The sequence below is a fragment of the Bombus impatiens genome, unplaced genomic scaffold, assembly GCF_000188095.3.
Source record: "Bombus impatiens unplaced genomic scaffold, BIMP_2.2 scf_3474, whole genome shotgun sequence".
NCBI lineage: Eukaryota > Metazoa > Arthropoda > Insecta > Hymenoptera > Apidae > Bombus > Bombus impatiens.
Window position 1 is genome coordinate 142848 of NT_179893.1, and position 20043 is coordinate 162890.

The following is a 20043-nucleotide window of genomic DNA, read 5'->3' on the forward strand; positions in this document are numbered from 1 at the left end:
GATTCAATCGCAGCTGTCGATGGAAATGGAACGTTTCACGCGCGAGCTTAATTATCGGCTGTATCGAAAAGGCTCGTTGTTACGGTCCAATTAACGTTCGTATATCAGACTTGATCTTTGACTGTTTTCGGCTAATTCGACATCGAGATATTACATTTACTATATTAACAGGTATAACGAACCGTTTAACGTAATTTACCCGTCAACCGACCCTACAACAAGATTCCTTTCTCCAAACTTCTCTCTTCGGTATTCTGATGCAATCTTACGAAACGTTGTGTATTACGGTAAGCAGTACCATAATCCAAAATCAATGAATACACAAACGTATTAAACAATTAGCCCATATATTCCACAATGTTTTTACTTTTTTACTTCGCGATGCTTTTTGAAATAATTTCATTGCCTATCCGAAATATACACTGATAATTCCAACATGTTGGTACGTTATCGCAGTTCGTGTTCTCTTTCTCTACTTTTGTATAATGCATTTAATAATGAAATAGGTTTTTACTTTAAACAACAACTGATATTTATCGTGTTTTTTTTCTTTCTTTTTAATTAAGCACGAAGATCATACTTTATTCATTTTACCGACTACAATTGCGATAACTTTATTGTAAACCTACATAAGTATGCGTGAATGTGATGCTCAATGTACAGCGAACGCGTTAAATAAATTTTAGTATCGCAGTTTGCTATCCATTTACTATATCGACTGTCCAAACAGAAAAATTGATCTCAACGAGAACAATGATAAAAAGCGGAAAATATTCTGAGTTAAATACACAACGTATAGAAATAATCGATTCGAAAAGTCGTGGTTGGAAAATAACTGAATAAACAGAGGCTGCGTAAACGACCGCAAAGCCTCGTTAAAAAGAGGTTTCCTATTTTCATGTAGGAGGGGAATCGCTGAAGGAGGATTTTCAGCGCGTCGATGAACACCAAGGGGTGACGCGAGATTCACCTTTCAAGAGAAAACAGAATAAACGTCTTCGTTTTGTCTTTATATTCTCCGAACATCTTGAACGTCAGGATCAGTTGGAGAATTTAGTCCATCAATTAAACCACGTGCGACTGGCGTTAAACGATTAAGATACTCAATGTGTCACTGGAGTTGTTCCTAGTCGATTCTCTAGTAACCTGATACGCTTCTAGCTTTACTCACGGTGTATTGCACAAAGTACTATCGATTCGAGACACTCACACGCGTCCAAGCATCGTATTTCACAATAGTACAACGTACATACGTACGTGAGCGTGTACAGGAATTGAAAGAGAGCAGGACGCACGCACACCGACTAAAGATACTCGACCTATCCTATTACAGCAATTTAGGCAAATGAGAAAAAAAAGCCAGGCAGGTTGGACCCTCACAATGTAATTTCCAACCATACGAAACGTATTACGCGAGCCAAATTCGAGAACGGTTCGTTTTCTACGTTGTAATATACTCATTCGCTTTTGTGAAAAATTTAGTCCGGGCTGGCGACCACTGAAAATGCGAAAATATTCGACTATCAGAGAGCACCAAGTATCCAGCGGCCGGTAGTGACTTGGGCAACTGCGAATTAACGTTTGAATGTTTTTTCACGAGTTCCATGAACCCAGTGGACTTTTGTACCGTTATAGGGGAAAGAAGACCAGCCTTCCTTCCTTTCTTCCTTTTTCTTCTTCCTTTTTTCTTACTCTCGTGGACGAGGATCTTTTTTTATGATATTTCGTTGAACGTAGAATTGAAGCGATCCGTGAGTTAGCTTCGCAACGTCGAAAAAGTATTTGTTTCTTTTCTAGCTTGTGTTTACCATGAAGAAATTTAATCTCTTGCTTTGGATGTAACATCGAGTCGCGCTCGTTATAGGAATTATAACTGGACAAAGGTGGACTGGATACGCAACGAAATTTTCTTTGAATTTCAATTATTTTATGCTGAGGATTATTCGGTTGAAAAACTTAAGTAGAAATTTAAAAATTCGTAACAACGAATAATCGTAAAAAGTTAAGGCGCTTTCTTGTCTTTAATCCATCCCGATAAGATATTTATTTATATATAAGCGTATCATAAATTTTGGGAAACGAGAAAATATAAAACGTTCCTTAGATCCCAAAAAACATACCATGCGAAAGGAATTTTTAAACGATTCATAAAAATGATAGACGACGTCATATGAATATAAGATTAGCCATAATTATTTATGATACTATAAAAAAATAACATACCATCATAAATCTATAAAAACAGTTACAATACCTAATCTAACGATAAAAAAAAAAAAAAAATAAATCAATGCTCGGATTTTTTGCTAATTAAAAACTTCCAGCGTCTAATACCAAGCTCTTGTAGCATCGCAAAAGACTGTCACAAAATCTACAAACGACACAAGCAACAGAAATTTACAAAAAGACATTCCTTCGGATTCCTTCAGGAAAATCGTGCGGATCGAGTGCAGAATCGTTGGAAGCATCCGAGAGGAGCGCAGATCGATGAACGAATTTCCAAGGATCGCGAGCGATTCGAGAAACCGGGAGACCATTAAAAGACGGCTAAGACAGTGAAGATTCTCGGACAATTTCAACTAAACAAAGAATGAAAGGGCATTTGAAGCAATCGCGACGAGGGAAATTCCTTGATCGGTGAATCCATGGCGCGAAATTGCGCCACCTGGATTCACCGTGAATTCCGCGTAAGTCGTTAACGCGGACAGAAGAAGCGGGATCGAGAAAAAGCGAGGAACGCGGCGAAACTCGTTCTTAAGAGCGCGCAGAAGCCCGAAAGAAATAGTGTTCCACGCGTCCAGGTCAGAAATGCTTCCTACGATGCGATGCTATGCCATCTTCGAAGGGTTTCTCCTAGAAAAAGAGGATTCTATGATGTTTCGCGAGAAGGTCGAGGGAGACTTTGAACGTGAAAAGAGAATGCGTATACGCGTGTGTGCGTCTGTCATAGACAATGATAGAAAAATCGATAGTTGTACGGAGAATTGGAAGAACCAATTTGGTTTGGAATCGCCGACTATCGTTTCACCGACAATGTTTTCATCGACACAGTTTGACCGTCTTTAGCCTCGTCGACGTTGTTTATTCACCGACACGTTGACATCACTGGCAGTGTTTTCGTTGACGCCCATTCGGTTCAGTGAAAACAACGTCGACAAAGACACTGTCGGTGAATAAACAATGTCGACGAAATTAGTGCCGGTAAGAACATCATCGGCAAAATAATTGTCGGTAGTTACAAGTCGACCCGGAAGATCAAGGTTAATCACGCATTAGCTGGATTCGCGGGAACTTTGAGATTGCTGGGCGTATACGGTGTTCGTGAGCAGGAAGAGAAGCCAGCACAACATCCTGGCAGGCTGCCGAGTGACTTTCGTAATGACGAGGTTTATCGAGTGTCTTTTCGGTCCGAATTAAATGATAACGATCGAATAGATGCACCGTTGGACAATCTTAACGCTTCTACACTCTTCGGGTCATTTTTCTAAAATAATTATGCTCTGAGGATCGAGCACTGAGAAGCGCATCAGACAAGAAAAGATCCACGTTTGCTCGGTAACAGTCGAGTTTAGGGAAACAAGAAAGTGCGATTTCTCGTTTTAATTTTATGCCAAAAATTTTCCTAGAAAATTAAGTCTTTCTTTGACTGAAACGAAAGCGCAAAGTTTCGACGAAATATTCAGGAATCATAGCGAGGATAAACAATTTATGCTGTGTACGTATTTGAGGAAATTCTTTCTTTAGCATTCATTGTCCTATAATTTATTGCAAGCGGGAGAAAGGTCTAATAGAGGAATTCTGTGCTTTCTTTCTCGAATTTACGACTGAGTTTCATGCCCCGAACTTTCCATGACGCGAATAACAAGGAACGGAAGGAAACCACTTGATTTCCGTCGAGCTACGACAGGAAAACGATAGATCTATAGAGTTTCAGTGGAAGAATCGAGGAAGAGTGGACGTCTGAGAAATCGAATAAGAAGTAGTGAAAATAGAAGCTGAAAAGGGCTTAGAGTTTACCTCGCTCTTTTGGAGCCTCGTTTAAAGAACAAAGGTATGAATGATGAAGCTGGGATCATTTTGTGCTGCACCTGCCTTGTACTTTATCGTTCAACGAGGGTACTCCAGAAATTAAATCAATTCTCGAGAAGCTTCAAAGGTGGTCTAAGACAAAATTGCTTGTCAACTCTGTTGATTGTCATTGATTGTAGAAAAAGAACTAAATGGAGCGAGGTATTAACGAAAACAAACGGACAGACTGAATGGAATAAAAAAAAAATATTCGTGGAACTGAAATAATTCTCTGTTCTTAATAAAATAAACTTACATTAACTTTTTGTGGTTTTTTCTTGGTTTGCTAGAGTATGAATATTTATTGGAAATTTAAAAGCACGAAAATGCAGAAATGCACGATGATATGCACGTAAAACAAATTTTAGTACTCGTTATAATATTAACTCGTATCAGAGGTAATATTTATTGATTCAAGCTTGCAATGGAAAAGAGTAGCAAGTACTTATATTTATTTCTAATCATTGATACATTAGTCGTCGCTTTTTACAACCTCGCCTCATTTCAAAATTAACTTTTTGATTCTATTATAAAAACATTTTGGAAATTGTAAATTAAAGAACGAATCTCTGCTTGTGTCCTATCCCTTCAGTTCTATCCATACAAAAACATAAATCTCCATCGATATCCGCAATCTGTTACGATATCCGCAATACTGAATACGAAATTAAATCGAAGAGAATGTAGTTCAAACTAGAATTGTCTCTCATTTCGATTTTCCTAGTACTATAAATCACGTACAACAATCTCGAAATTCCTAAAGCCAATTCAAGATCAAAGTCAGAAGTTGCGAACAGTTTATTGGCGTCGTTATTATACCGAACAGTGAGTGAGTCACCTCGTTCGTCGCTCATTGTAAATGCATCGAGGATTCGCAACAAAGAATAGCTATAGAGTGGTGCACATTACGAGCAGCATTCGGAATCAGAATTTTTCGCGGCGCCAAACGGAATAAACGTCCAACGACCACGTCTGTCTACGTACGAACCGTTTCCACTTCATCACTCCCATCCTACCTATTGCGCCAACCAGTCTCGAAGTCTCGAAACGTTCGCCTAAGTTCCTCGTCATTTAGCGTCGGTGTACATTGTTCTCAAGAGAGTCTCGTCGACTGTATCAATACGCTACGATCTCTGGGACGAGTCATCGAGACTCTCATCGTCCGGTGTGAGTAACAGAATGGCAGAGAATTGATCAGCGATCTTGCATTCTATTGTAAAACGATATTTTTAATAAAATTAATTTCAATAAAGGCATTTGCAGCAGTAAATACTGATGTTTACATACGTTGAGTCACGAGTGTCATTGAACGCTTATCATAAAAATTTTCTATAAATATATCACGTGCGTTATACGAAACTTACTAGAAAGTAAAATAATATAAAACGATTTTCTTGTAGGAAGAATATAAATGTGAATGTGAAGTACGACGGAGAAAATTGAAAGTAGAGTCGCGGGTTTTAGCTTTTAAGACTATCGTCGAATAAAAAAAAATCACCATTCAAATAAAAAGTCTAGTTGAGTATCAACTAGACTGTGGTTAAAACTGATTCGATATATTTTCAGAAAGTTCATGGCGTTCAGGCGATAAGCGACTAGAGAAGGTGTAAAAGTCTGTTGGAAATCTTCACTTCTGCTACTTATGTACATCCTTTTCCATTCTATATAACTCCTGAATTCCCAATAGAATGGGAAGTTATTCTACGTGCGAGAATAAATCCATAACGTAGAGAGCCACGGTTTTCATGAAATAGGGTTTAAATATTTGTCGAATACACGTACGTCGGGCAAATTCTTGCCTAAATATGTTCAAACTCTATTTTCCTAAGAATCAAGTCTCCAAAGTAATTTCTTCATCTTCGTGCTATTTTCAGTCACGGAATCTCCCTCATCCTACTTATACTGCGATTTTCGAGATATGTACAACGTAAACATCGGGGTTTCAGCAATCTATTACATTCTATAATATCGAAGCAGAGCACAGACAAACATTATATTGTCTTATTTTGTGAAATCGTAAGAAATTCCCTGATTTTCGAGAGAATCCTACCAACGAAAACAACGAGAAAAGGTATTGATCCGGCGTGCCAGGTCGCCTAGCCCAATTTCTGATCTATAAATCAGATTACACATTGTGCACGCATCACATAATTTGGCAAACCGCTTGGAAACGATTGGGTATTAAACCAAGGCCGAAATTAACCGAGAAATTACTCGATGATCTTTCGAAAATCTCGTAGAGAAAGAGAAAAATAGAGAGAGAGAGAGAGTCAAGAAGACCCGAAAGAGCTCCAAGCGATAAAGTTAAACTTTTCGCGATGATCCTTGTCTGTATAAATATTTAATCTTCTTGCTCAATACAATTTGTTCGAGATTCCTGGATAGATATCTGAAGAGTAAAAAATATAGGATGGTTGGTGGCTTCAATGACCTTATTGCGAGATTCTCGAGTGCATCTTTTGTGAACGTTCCTCCAGTACGATACGATTCGAGAGTTTCGGCTTGTTACGAGAGTTAGCGAGTCTTTGGTTTTTATTTGCAATAATTGCGGAATAAAAATGTCTCGTCGTTGAAACGATCTCTTGTTCGTAGCATCTGATTTAGCTCTTTCGCGTTTTCATTTAGAATTTATAAATAGAACTTTGTTTATACCAACTACATTTATTGAAACAAAGTCTTTATCAATGTCCCATTAAATGAACCAATCGAGTGAATCGATTTATACAAATGAATTCATTATATGAATGAAGAATGATAGTAAGAAGAAGCGATCAGTGAACTCTTCTCAAAGTAAATTTCTCGGGAAATTGTTCTAAATTGGAAATTGATAAAATGATTTACCACGTTAAATCCTTTCTTTCTTTTTGAATATAAATAATAGACTGAGTTTAAAAGTACCTAACAAGATATCGACTATGCAGATTAATTATCATTTAAGAAATGGTAAAAACAGTTTCTAAATTCTTGTTAAGTAGTAAAATTTTGTTGGGTGAGATAATGGCATTCTTATCGTAGAAAATAGTTTATTTTATAACTAATATTTGCAGATAATTAAATATAATTGCCAATTGGTTTTATGAACTGCTTATCATCACTCAACATCACTTCGTTCATATAAACGAAGTTCTATCGTATTCTACAAAATTTCTTTCAATTTTAGATGCTGCAAAGCTCCGATAACTTTCGTTCAAAAATAATTTGTCAGAATCTATCGAGAGAATTGGCTCCATTCGCAGCGAAATTTTGTAGACTCGAACTCAAGCTAAGTCGACCCCAATTGCTGCACATCTAACTCAATCGGCGTCTCCGTGAGAGCACTCGAAATCCTCGAACTTCTCAACAGCCGCCATTAACACTTGTTCATCAACAGACAGAACCATGTCACCAAATTGTAATTAATATCGATCTCGTTCGTCGATATAGCCCTGATACTCTGCTAAGCTCATTAAATTATTCGTTCCAATAACCGAATAAATTACTCCTTTGAAGATCTATGATAACTATCATAGCACACTTCGAGCTCGTGAATCGCCTCTGAACACGGCGATCGTAGTCGATTGATAACGCGATACAATGGCGGTCTCTGTATCGATACCGCTCCTCTTGATCACGCTTCGAGAAGCTATTACGCCATTAACATCGAATAGAAAATGTCATCGAGGCTACGAGGGAATACGACGACTAGACCTCTGTCTGACTATTCGCAGTTCCAACATCGATCCGATCGTCGAGAAAAAACGAGAAAAAGCTTCGCCGGTTGACTCGCGAAGAATTCACGAGTAGAAGAGACTGGTCGGTTCTATTCACCGGTATTTTTCGTCGACAATACTCGATTCTCGCGGGGATATTTATCAATCCTGTTGAATAAACCGCGGTGATCGACGCCTAAAAGAGGTCGAGCTATCGAGAATTTCATTAGATCGACAGCTCGACCGGAAGGACTCGAGGGACGTTCTGCCGTTATTGACGTTCAACCGTCGTGTCGAACGACAGGAATGTGATCGCGTATGAATCTACCGACAGAATTATATTATACGATCTGAGAAAATCCTGTGTGCAAACTGTTTATTATCTACGGATTTGTAAGATAATTTATCAAAGGGGGTGTGTTAGATCGATGCGAATGAGACATTTCTTTCTTTAAGTAAAATTTTCATTACATATATTAAATTGCTCAGAATTTTCGTATTTCTGATAATTATCTTTAATACTAAGATTATTAAACCGGTCAAAGTGGCTGATATCAGTGCACGTACTAGACACATGCAAGTGTTGTTGATAATATTAATGTTCATTTTTAGTCAGACACATAAGATTATTCGGAAACATAATTACGTATATTACACTTATTTGCCTTCGTTATATTAAAAGTCTATTACTATTACGTTCTATCGTATGTTTGATTGGCACAAAGATCATCTGTTACAAATGTCCATCAAACAACAAAATGCTAAATTCGTATAAATACTTTGTAGGATATTAAACAGCAGAATTATTAGCACATTATCGGCACATTAAAAAATCCTTGGAATGGAGTTGCTCCTTAGTGTGGTAATGCAAGATAAAATTTAATGGTTATCACTAGTCTGTAAAATTCCAATTTCGGAGAAGCAACATATCGTATGCACTAACTTAATGGGATCGTTTGAGACATAAGTAACTGAAGCGGTCTTCAAGTCCTGTATCTAATTTACAACTCTATACGATATGTATATTAACAACGAAGCTCTTTACTAAGTTCGTTAAACTACCGACGAACGCTGTTTATCAATATCCATTCACGCAAACCTCCTACATTCCTACGTACAGCTCGCGAACCTCCTTCCTTCGTCAAATACCACTTCGTGAAACACGAACCAACGACTTAGCAATTCAGTGTTGTTACTGCTCTACCCAAACATCAGTCGTGTCATGATATACCTAATCAGAATTCCATTATGATAAAGTGTCAACTCGGTGGTATACTATATCGACGATGTTCCACGTGTCGAATTGTATTTGAGCAATTTTAAAACGTAAGATCACGAAAGAAGAGATTATTCATAGATCAATTCTTCAGAATTAATTGGCGATAATGATTGTCAATTTGATTCGTCTTTCTTTCTTTTTCATAATATCTAATCCACATTACGGTAAAAAAAAAAAAAGAAAGAAAGAAGAAAAATATATAGTTGATATATAGTTCCACGATTTTCCTCTATGTTCTGCAAATATCCCAATGACCATTCAGTGTAACGTAATCGCAAATCGCGATCGAATTTTCAATCGATTAAGAGGTTTACCAGTTCCTCCGTGGAATTCCTGGCGAATCTATCATTTCGGTACCACGCCTTGTTAATTTCGACAAAGATTCGTACACACGTAACGCGCGATTGTATAACGAGATAAGTGTTCAAGGATAGGAAAACGAATTCATCGATCACGTGGCCCGTCATTATGGCACACGCGCGTTTCCGGCTCGTGAGATCGACGCTTCGATTCGGTTTCAGAAGCATCGATTCGTCAATAAGGGCGTGGCTAAACCGTTGGATACGTTCATTAACATCGTTAGTCACGGAATTCGATTCACATTGTTATCGGTTTGACCCTTACGCGCGTTAATTGCGAAAAGAACCGGTCGATATATACGAAGGAATTCGTTCGAGTGCCGCGCTTCATCATGTTTAATGATAGTTAAGAAATTTGACGAAGGCTTGTCTTCTCTTCTCTTTTTCCTCGCTGGAAACTGATGCGCAACGAGTGAGCCAGATACTCACGTGCAGCTTTCCAGATGCCGTGATAAAGTGTCGTTAAATTGTTCGAAAGGATACTCACCTGAAACAAAAGAAAAAAGATCAGTTACTATCTGCTCTAAGTACATATTGACTTATATTATGAAACATTGAAGAAGTTAGAGAGCTAATAAGAAGTTAAATATTATAAACAAGTTGGGATTACCGTGATCATTATGTTCTGATTTAACATGTTGATTGCAGAATACATTCTGCATGCTTTGCTCGTTGCAGCGACTGTCGATTATTTCGGCGAAGGATAAATTGTTCAAGCGCTTAACAATGCAATTAGTGCTTCACATTGCTGTTATAATATTAAAAGAATATTAAAGAATTTTACTTTAAATACGACTATATTTCTAATTCTTTCGAGGCTGAATGTCGTTTTATGTTGTGCAGAAAGTTTCTTTTTGTCATTTTATACTAATGCAAACGTATTTAATCTGATGTTTTTGGAGGTAAATTAGAACCAGTTTTGCCGGAAACGAATACATGTTCCGTTTAATTAGTTTGTAACTTATTAAAGAATATTGATACATAACGTGGAATATGAAGGGTAATTTAGACACCAGTCATTAGTATATCTATATATATTTATGATATGCATATTTATGACAGGAAGGTACTAAAATACTGGTTTCAAGACCAAGACACGAGTTAGTCGAGAAGCATAAATCATCCTCAATAAGGGAAACGTCAATCATCGTGTAATATTAAACAAACTAATAATACCGACAACAATAAACGATAATATTAAACAACCGAATAATCCGATTATCCCAAATTGTTAAATCGCTTCGACAGCCTGATTTTTTGTAGATCCTTGGAAATATTTTTAATCAACCGATGCTTTAACTCATTGAAGTTCTTATCGGATTGGATACCAGGAATAACTTTAGCCAACGATCTCCTAATTGTTTTGAGAGATACAAATATCTGGGTCAGTCTGCAATTTTGCTTTATCATTCGTGCAGAAACGGAACCGAGTCACACGAAATATCGTGCTCCACGTTTCGCTCCACTGCTAGCGAAGACATTCTATAATCAATCATGCATCGAAAGGTATCACAGCGCGGTGCGATATCGATCTGGAGTTTGACAAAGGTGACAAGGATTATTCGGTGTCACCAGAGACTATATCGAGCGTTCTGGCGTGAAAATTAGCCGTTGAAAAGTGCCATCCAAGGTCGAGCCTTTCGTGTTCTTTCTTCGTATTACTCGCCCACGACAATAACGTATCACTTACGACATTAATCCAATTAACTAACAGTGTAATAAACTCGTCGACTATTCTAAAACTTCCAGATGTGACTGCAAACGACATAGTGGGGTCATGAAATAGGCGAGTACCGAATTATGTAATGGGAGCCATTTGCGGGGATTAAAGAGAGTACTACAGGAGCTATAAAAAGTATTAACACACACGTAGTATTTATATATTAAATGATTAGGTGCGTGTATATTTAATTTTGTTATCATTTCATAGAACTTCCGTATAACTACGAAAATTTGATACTATACAAATGAAATGTATAAAACTCGATAAAAAAAATACTACATTGGAAAACAAGGGTATGTGTCAATTGTTCCTCCTTGTTTCTCTCGACTATGTTATAATACAATATACAATTAACATATGATATATTAACAATTACTTCATTAATTATTCCTAATACGATAATGAGCAAAAAGTGATGGGGACATAATACTGTATAGCTTTAATTAAAGATTATAAGGAGAATATTAAAGGATTAAAATCATCGATACAAAGGGTGTCTTATTTAATTCTACTCTATTCGTTACTCCATCGTTAATTAAAAACAGAACACATCTTTGATCTATATATCAAAAATATTTATTCCTAATGTATCACAACGATAAAGTTAATTTGGAAATAATTTTTCCAGTCCACGAGTAAAAATCTACGTCTTCTTCTATAAACCAGGTGCAATTATGGGTGCAATTATAATACAATACATAAATGGCTATACCTTCTGAAAGCTTTAATATACGATCGCCGTACTTGTACCTAATGTATCACAGATTCTATCGCGAATAGAATCTGGCTTCATCCTGCGATATAAAAAAGAATCGTTAAACTATTGGCTCACAGTGTCAATAGTCGATTGCAGCGTACGCAAGACCATACACGATAATCGACAGTCCTACGTAACTGCTTAATTACCGTGCGAGTAATTGGATTAACGAACGATCGGCATGCGATCAATCAGCCGGGATAAACGACAAAGGACACGGAAATTTTCTACTAAAGATATCCTACGTAGGTGCAGCAAGCCTGGTAAATTGTGCTCTGCGATCCCAAGGCCCGACTTAAGGTCGAATCTTTAATTAAACCGATCGTCGAGCGCGGATTAAAAATAATTAATGCGATTCTATCTAATAAATGAGAAAGTCTTTCTATTTTCCCACTTCATTTCTGCTTTCGTCGAGCGTATTCCAATTCTCGATATCGAACAAGTGAAGCTGTTTGCACACAGTGAATAAAGGCGTGGCATCGTGATAACACGAACTGCAAGAAGACTGATAATAATCGCGCGGCGAATCGAACAAACTCTTCGAGAAACCGTGCGACAATTTATCGGTTCAGCGAGCAGTGCTCGACGACTGAATTAATGGATACAATGTGCACAAGTAAACGAGGCACTGAGATATCCGTATTCTATTCCAGATTAACCTCCTGAACGAAGTTCCACGTGAGAAATCACGCTACTATGTAAGTAGTAAAACCCTGGCTTAATCAGACTTTGCAGACATTAGCCTATATTTGCGCCTGGGGCAAAGTTTGTGGTGAAAATTCACAGCGGTGCACTGTGTTAATTGAACTTGAAAAAGGATGGTCTTGCGATCGCATCAGTGTGCTCTGATTTTTTCGAGATAAAATATATGAAATTTAAACATTGAAAAATTTTGAATTTAGAAGTCAGGAACTTCCAGGAATTTTATTAATATGAACCGAGAATTACGTCGTAAACGATAGAAGCAAGCGCGGTTGAAATAACTAACGAAGATAACGCAGACTGGCACTGGTAATAATCTCGTCGCTTGCTTATTGGTAAAATGATAAATGCGATCATTTAACTTTTGTACTTTTGATTAAAAATAAACCTTTGCAAACAAATAATTATTTTATACAGAAATTTCCTGCAACTTACTTAGCAGACCAAACTTCCATTTCCTGATGATTTTGTTAAACGTGACTTGGACAGCTACTAAGAGATTACATTGTTAAATAATCAACTAAGAGATTATATTATTAAATAGTCAACTGGCTTCTAAATGATTAAATAAATTACATACTAGTACACTTTCTATTAACATTGTCCTCTAGATCTTAAATAATTTACCGGAATTAGAATTCGTTTAGAAACGATGAGAATATACAATAATAATACAATCCAGGACTTAAAAAATTAAAAATCATGTTAGAATAGTAATTAACATCGATGATAGAAAATATCTCGCAAGAAACAAATCACGCTAAACGCTTGTTAAGATCTTGGAAAACATAACGTGAACCGATAATCGCGAACCCTAACACGAAACGCCAACTTGAACTCTATTCTTGGCTTTAAATCGAGATGATCAAACGATTCTACCTTCCAAACACGAAACAAGCATTCGAAATTGAATAGACAGAAGCGGCGATCTTTATCGAGAACAATGAGAAACGAACGCCTGAAACATCTGGGATAAGCGCAAAGTCGACTACTACTCGTTGAAAGACGCGATTACGACAGCATAACCGCACCCGAACTATGGAAAACACTATCTCCACGTTTTAGTTGTAATCTTTGTGCTCTCGTGTCTCCGCTAACTTCGTTTCGCGTAGAGTTACAGCGAGGCTAATAACGAGCCTAATAACTAGCCTAATAACGAGCCTTTGTTAATCATTATCGCGTTCCTACGTTGCTCGACCAACGGTGAACGAGATCTCGACAATCCTGCAACGACAACGTAATAACGTTTTCATTATTAGGATTACGCATCGGTCGATTCAAGGTCTATACCTAGTTCGATGGAATTGCTTCCTTCGTTTGCACGAGGAATATGCAAACTAGATTCTTAAATTTCTATTTAAACTACGACTATTGAAAATTGTTGAAACACGTGACACACTATTGGTAGTAGAGAACCAACTATAGAGTACCATCAGAGAAAATTAAAAGATGGAAAAAATGCACATAGTATAGTAATTATTATGATATTTGACGAGTTAGAAACAATATATCTGCCTAGGTATACTATTTTCTTTTAATCGTATTGTTGGCGAACAAGTTTCTACAAATTTTCGTAGTCTCCATAGATCTATAGACACTTTAATAAATATGCAACGACGGAATATAAATTTTATCAAAATGTACATATTAGTAACTAGATGTAGTATTTGTCACCTTCTTATGGTACTAGCAGGTTATAAATAGAAATTATCTATCAAAAAATGGTAGCGGTATATACTTCCTTCTTTACGATTACGTTGATGTACGTCTGTACATTTGTGTATATCGTTGATGTAATTACTGATAGATATCACTGTTTGAAATAGCGTTAGCGGGCTTGTGTCAGTTTGTCTGACTCATAGTTTTGCAATTAAGCAACCTGAGAACGAAGAGGATTTTAAAGAACAACATAATTTAACAATCTTTAGCTATGTACACCAATTCTGTCATTGCATATTAGCTATTGGAAATTAATTTCATCGCTGCTAATTATAATTATAGTAACGGATAAAATCATTGCAGATCCATCTATACATATTTTGGCTACACTGCATTTTGTCAAAGATATGGAAGTGTTTGAATACTTGACTAGAACTCCGTTCTAAATACTTTGGAAAATAAAGGTGCAAGTTTAAAAAAACACGTAGCCAAAGATAAGATCGAACGAGCGTTTGGAATTTTCGTACAGCAATTATGCTCGAGTCTGTTCGACTAGAATTCCTGAAGGAATTCTCGTTCTTTTTGAAAGGTGTGCTTCTATCGCGTCACAGCTGAACGGTTCATTTACAATCGGAGGAAAAAAGGGGAAAAAGTCGCCAGCTCGTTTCCACCTTTCTCGCGTTACGTAAGGAAAAGAACGTTGCACAGCAATATTATCCGTAATCAAACTGACTTTCAGACTGGCCCATGAACGTCCATCGACCACATTCAACAGTTTCAAAATATCACAATTAATTTCAGTTAGACGGGCTGAAAACAAGCGAACACGTTCGAACAATTTTTCGCATTCGGTCGGCGAATTTCAGGGTATTTCGATGGAATGTAGAAAATTACACGTGATTGTACCAAGCCAGTTTTCGCAATGGTGTTCCATGCGATTTCTCGATGTCCCATTGTAAATCGGTCGCGTGTCGTTGGTTTGAAAAACTGTGGGGCATGATTAAAAAACTCGCGTGTTCGTAACACGCAAAATATGATGCAAAATCCGAGTTATAACAGTACTCGAAAGTTGTACGCTTGCTTCCTTGTTAGTTTAGCTGCCGATACGTATCGAGGCAAACGTAATAGTGTTAACGATAATTAGCAAAAAGCTAGGTTAGGAGCGTTGTGCGAATGCCTCGCGTTATTAAGAACACAACGTTGCATTCGAAAGGGGACAGCGACGTAAACAGAAATTACTGGCTGTAGTCCCATTAAATAAGACTGCAAGTTTCTAGACCACGGTTGGGATAGCAGCTCTACCTATGCGACGTTACGATGCAAGCTATTAAAAACAGCCAGATTGTCCTGGTACGATAAGTGACCTAACTGTATTGCGAGAAGTCCAACGAGAAAATGCTAGTTGACGGCGCCATGAAGCCCTGGAGTTCGACCATCACGTTGGGAAAAAAAAGGGAACACGTTTATGGTAAAAGTAATTATCAATCTTGACAGGCGCGGACAATAACATCACGAACAAATGTCGGAACGAAAACTATAATGGCCAGCACGAGGTCAACGATGAATATTAATGATACCGTTCTAACGACGAGCACGATGAGATATACGAGGATGTTAATTTTTTACGAGTACATTTAGGATGTTACCGTGGTCTAAGTGGGGAGTAGTTTCGTCTACTTAACTGTAATCGAAATTCACGGGCTTTAGATTTTTCGTTCGATTAGATTAGATAATTACCGCAGAATTTCATTTGTCTGAAATTACGAGGAGACAAAAATTTGATATAGCTGCGATTCGTTTATATAATAAAATTTCACTCTTGGATAAATGGATTCAACCGGGATGAGTTCATTTTAGTTACAATGCGTAAGCGCATTTGGCAAAATTACTGTTTGTATCAGATGCGACATATCGGTGAATTTCAAGAATTATTTCTCTCGAGTTAGTTTGAAATTTGCAGCTGGTCGTGTCCTCCTCTTACAATATATAAACACGTGGTGATAAATTATTTGTTTTCAGAATAATCAATCTTTTATCGTGTATTCGGATAATGAAATAAAGAAACATGCAGAAATGGAGTTGTTTGACTTGGCTGCAAAGAAATTCATATATTAAAACACGCATTAAAAATTTCCAGCGCAAAATTACTCGAATTTTTTTAAAGGATACAAAGGTAAATTGTTCTGACAGTAACATAATTAAAAGATTACGTAAGATCCTGTAAAATATATGTGTGGTAGAAAGTCGACCGAAGAGCAGGTTTAAGACATCACGAAACGTGAAACACGAGACGTGTTCGTACGACAGCTACTTTTATGGACCAATAACGCGCACCCTTGTTTTCCGAGCCCTCGGCAGCACAAAGGCAAGGGTTTTCCATTTTCGAGTACAATTCCGTGCTCTATGCTGCTTGTTTTGCTGGCTCCACCGAAACGACCTAACAAAAATTAAAAACTGACAGAACACCGTGTAACGAAAATTACGAACGGCGTAACGTTTTCATCGATAGACACGCACGATTGTCATCGCGACATCATCCGATGTTTTTATAAAATGGTGAAATTTTACGAATGTGGTAACGGAAATTTTACGAATATGTATTGTGTGATAAATCGACGATATTTAAAAAACTGCATTTTTGTAATAAATTGTAATAACAGAGCTTGAAATTGGATGTTGAATAATAGAGTTTATCGTTAGGAAGAACGACGTAACTTCAATATGAAAATTATTGGGGCAGACAAAATGACCAATTTATGAAGTTTTATGGAAACATTATAATTTTATGGCGATGCATTTTTGGGAACTTGAATGATTTTTTTATAAAATACGTGGATAAAGCAATTTATAGCCTTTCATAGAAATTTCATAGATTTACAATGATATATTTTTGGGAATTTAAATGATTTTTTATAATATATATGATTATATAATCTTCATGTACCGTTCACTTTGATTTCTTTGATACAAGTCTTACATTAGAGTGGTCGGTAATACTAATGTTAAACGAGAAGCAAAAATATTCAGAATGCATCTCGCATTGACATCTGGCATTAACCAGAGCCTTCATCATAATAATGAAATATCCTTGGATTGCTGCGTTACTTTCATTAAGCGAAAAAGGAATCGATCTGAAAAGCTTTTCTTACTCGTGACAGTTGGCTGGTAAGTTTATGCCAAGAAGCTGAACCGAGAATTATGTTCTAGGGTGGATGCAATTTAATGATCCTTTGATGCAGGAGTAAAAACTTTACGGGTAATCACCGATCATTACAATTTCTAGGTTACGTTCAGAAATTAATTGGTACGTTTTATGAAAGCACAAAGCCGAACACGAGAGATTTGCAAAAAACATTACACAATGCGGTTGCTATGAAGATCTATGAATAGTATATATATTTGAATGATTGCGTGTGTATAAAAATTCTCTATGGTTTATTTTCACTGCATTCAAAAAGAAAACGCTAAACGACTAAAACGAATAGCTAGAAACACACAGAAGCCGCGTTGAGCACGCGATTCAAAGAATACTTGTTCCAATAAAACAGCATTTCTTGTAACCTCGAACGTGTTCTCCATTCAGACGAAAAACACGTAATCCGAACAAATGCACCTTGATTACGCGTTAAACATTTAGCTCCGTCTCGATCGTAAAAGTCGTTCTAACAAACGAACCAGGTGAACGAGCGAGGAAAAACAAAAGATCCTACTTTTGTATTTAGAATGCCGAATCATCGACGGAACGAAGCCATTTAATCAAACATACTTGCTATACATACCATACGAATCCTGCAATTTGTCTACATTTCAACCACGAACGCGTGTTTGTAGCAACACCGTCAAATCATCGAAACAAACAAGAGAAACTACATCAAAGACCAGTTCCATGGAACCGGAATCTCTGCCCCTCTGGTTTTCATAGGATATAAAAAGTCTATTGCGCGCGCGCGTTCTATCATCCCTAGACAGTGACCTAGTACAAAGTAGCGAGACTCACATAGCCAGACGTTGCCGCGAGGCGCAGTGTGAAGCAGGTTCAGGTGCAAGTTGAAGTCCAGACCAGCCAGGTCCTGTCTCAAGTGGGTGCTATCCATGATCAGTGCCCTTTCAGGTAGTAGGAAGAGATGATCACTCCCCTCCGCGGGCCCCAGGGTTCGCGGTACGCCGAGCCCAAAAGGCCCAGAACGGGCTGTCAACATCCTATCGCCACGATCGCCGAAAATCGCGTTGTCGCGCGACGGCGCATCCTCCGACCCGATCCCCGACACGCTGACCGCCGCCGATTCACTCGCGCTCGTGATCAATCGATCGACCACCCTTTTTCGATCTATCGATCTTCCGATCTTCCCAGTTTCACTTATCGTAATTAAGCTCGGAAGTAGTCCTTTCGATAAATGTGAAGATTTGTATAAAAAAAAAGACGATGGCTAATAACTTGTAAAAGTTGAAAAAACGATGACACAGGTTGACAACTGTATCATAAACACACTAGCGAGCAGTTACTATAATTGGAAGTTGCAACTGCAATCTGAACAAGGACAACCTGTTCGCGAACAAGTTCCAATTTACAGATCCGTATTACACGAAGAAGTGTTTCAGTTCCAATGAGTTCACTGACAATGCGGTAAATATTTACACGTAGAGACGAGGTGGAATTCGTCGCAGACGAGAATCCCTGAAGCGAGAAAGCAACACAGCGCGCTTATTCTAGCGATCCTCTCTTCCTCGCAACGTTCCTCTTCTCTTTCATCGCGTCCGACGCGAGCTGCTTCGCGGTCCAATTAATCCACCTCTAATTACCGGCCAGTACTTTTGTTGATCGTTAACTGCGGATCGTCTGGGCTCACGATTCTCGGCGGACGACTACGCGCTGGATTCGCGTGGCAGCCTCGAAATCCTCTTCTTTCGATGTATAGCCACCGGCGTTACGCTTCTGTGTCCGCGATCTTGCTCTCTTCCTCTTTCACGCGCTCTGTTTTCCTTGACGATATATCACGTTGTCGCGACGGAACAAGCGCATCGTACACGCTTCGCGAATGTATCTTAGACTGCGCGCGGACCAGCACGATAACTCGTGAATCGGCCGGTCAGTCAACCCTAATGGAGCGAGGAGACGAGCGGGACGAATCCGTCCACGCGGACTGGTACGAATTGACCGCGGACGAGTGGCCTTGTTGAATTCGTTTAAAAGGCGGAGTGCTTCGTTAAGAAGCTACCAAGAGGCTGGGAACGTGTCCCGACGATGTCCCCTTCTCAATGTAATTTCAGGCGCGCAATTTCGAACGCGTACAACGGTGTACGTGCTCGAGGTGAACGTTGATCGGAGACACAGCCTTCTCGATGTCGTATTCTCTGTGTGACGAGCGTGTTTGCCAACAGACCGTCCGCAAACGGAGCAACTCTGTTTGCGTACAAACCTCTAATCGTCCGTCTGAGGGAATAATTCAACGCACTGCGTTCTTTACTTAATTATATACTTAATTCCCTCGGGAGGAGCACGTGCCTCGCGAACAGACACTCGAAAGGCGAATATTCGACGCAATTTATCGGCTCGACAATCGTACGCAAACTTTCTCGCAGCGAATTTGATCGACGATCGTATGGCAGATCGTTACGATGGAACGAGGACACGCTGGGAAAACACGAGACGTGACTCGCTGTCAAAGTGCACGAACAGCTGAGCTGACAGCCGGGAGTGACTCGTGACGTCGCACAGATACTGAACGTAACGCGATCCTTCGCGCGTGGCGGTCAGCGTTCAACTGAATGACGCCGCGATGCGGCGCGTTCGAGAGACCCGCCGAGGG

General features: G+C 38.5%; 1 protein-coding gene across 12 annotated transcripts in view; it reads right to left on the minus strand.

Annotated features, from left to right (window-relative positions):
* LOC100740564 (MAP7 domain-containing protein 1) overlaps positions 1–20043 on the minus strand; it is a 199446-nt gene that overhangs the window by 120185 nt on the left and 59218 nt on the right. For 2 of the 12 annotated variants that reach the window (XM_033324496.1, XM_012393517.3), the window contains exon 1: positions 18234–19971. The exons of 9 other annotated variants lie outside the window; for them this stretch is intronic. In XM_033324496.1, the coding sequence (XP_033180387.1) occupies positions 18234–18435 (202 nt within the window). In that variant the 5' untranslated portion in view covers positions 18436–19971. Of the gene's footprint in view, positions 1–18233; positions 19973–20043 lie in introns of those variants that run through there. One more of the 12 variants, XM_012393516.3, reaches the window with a different exon arrangement.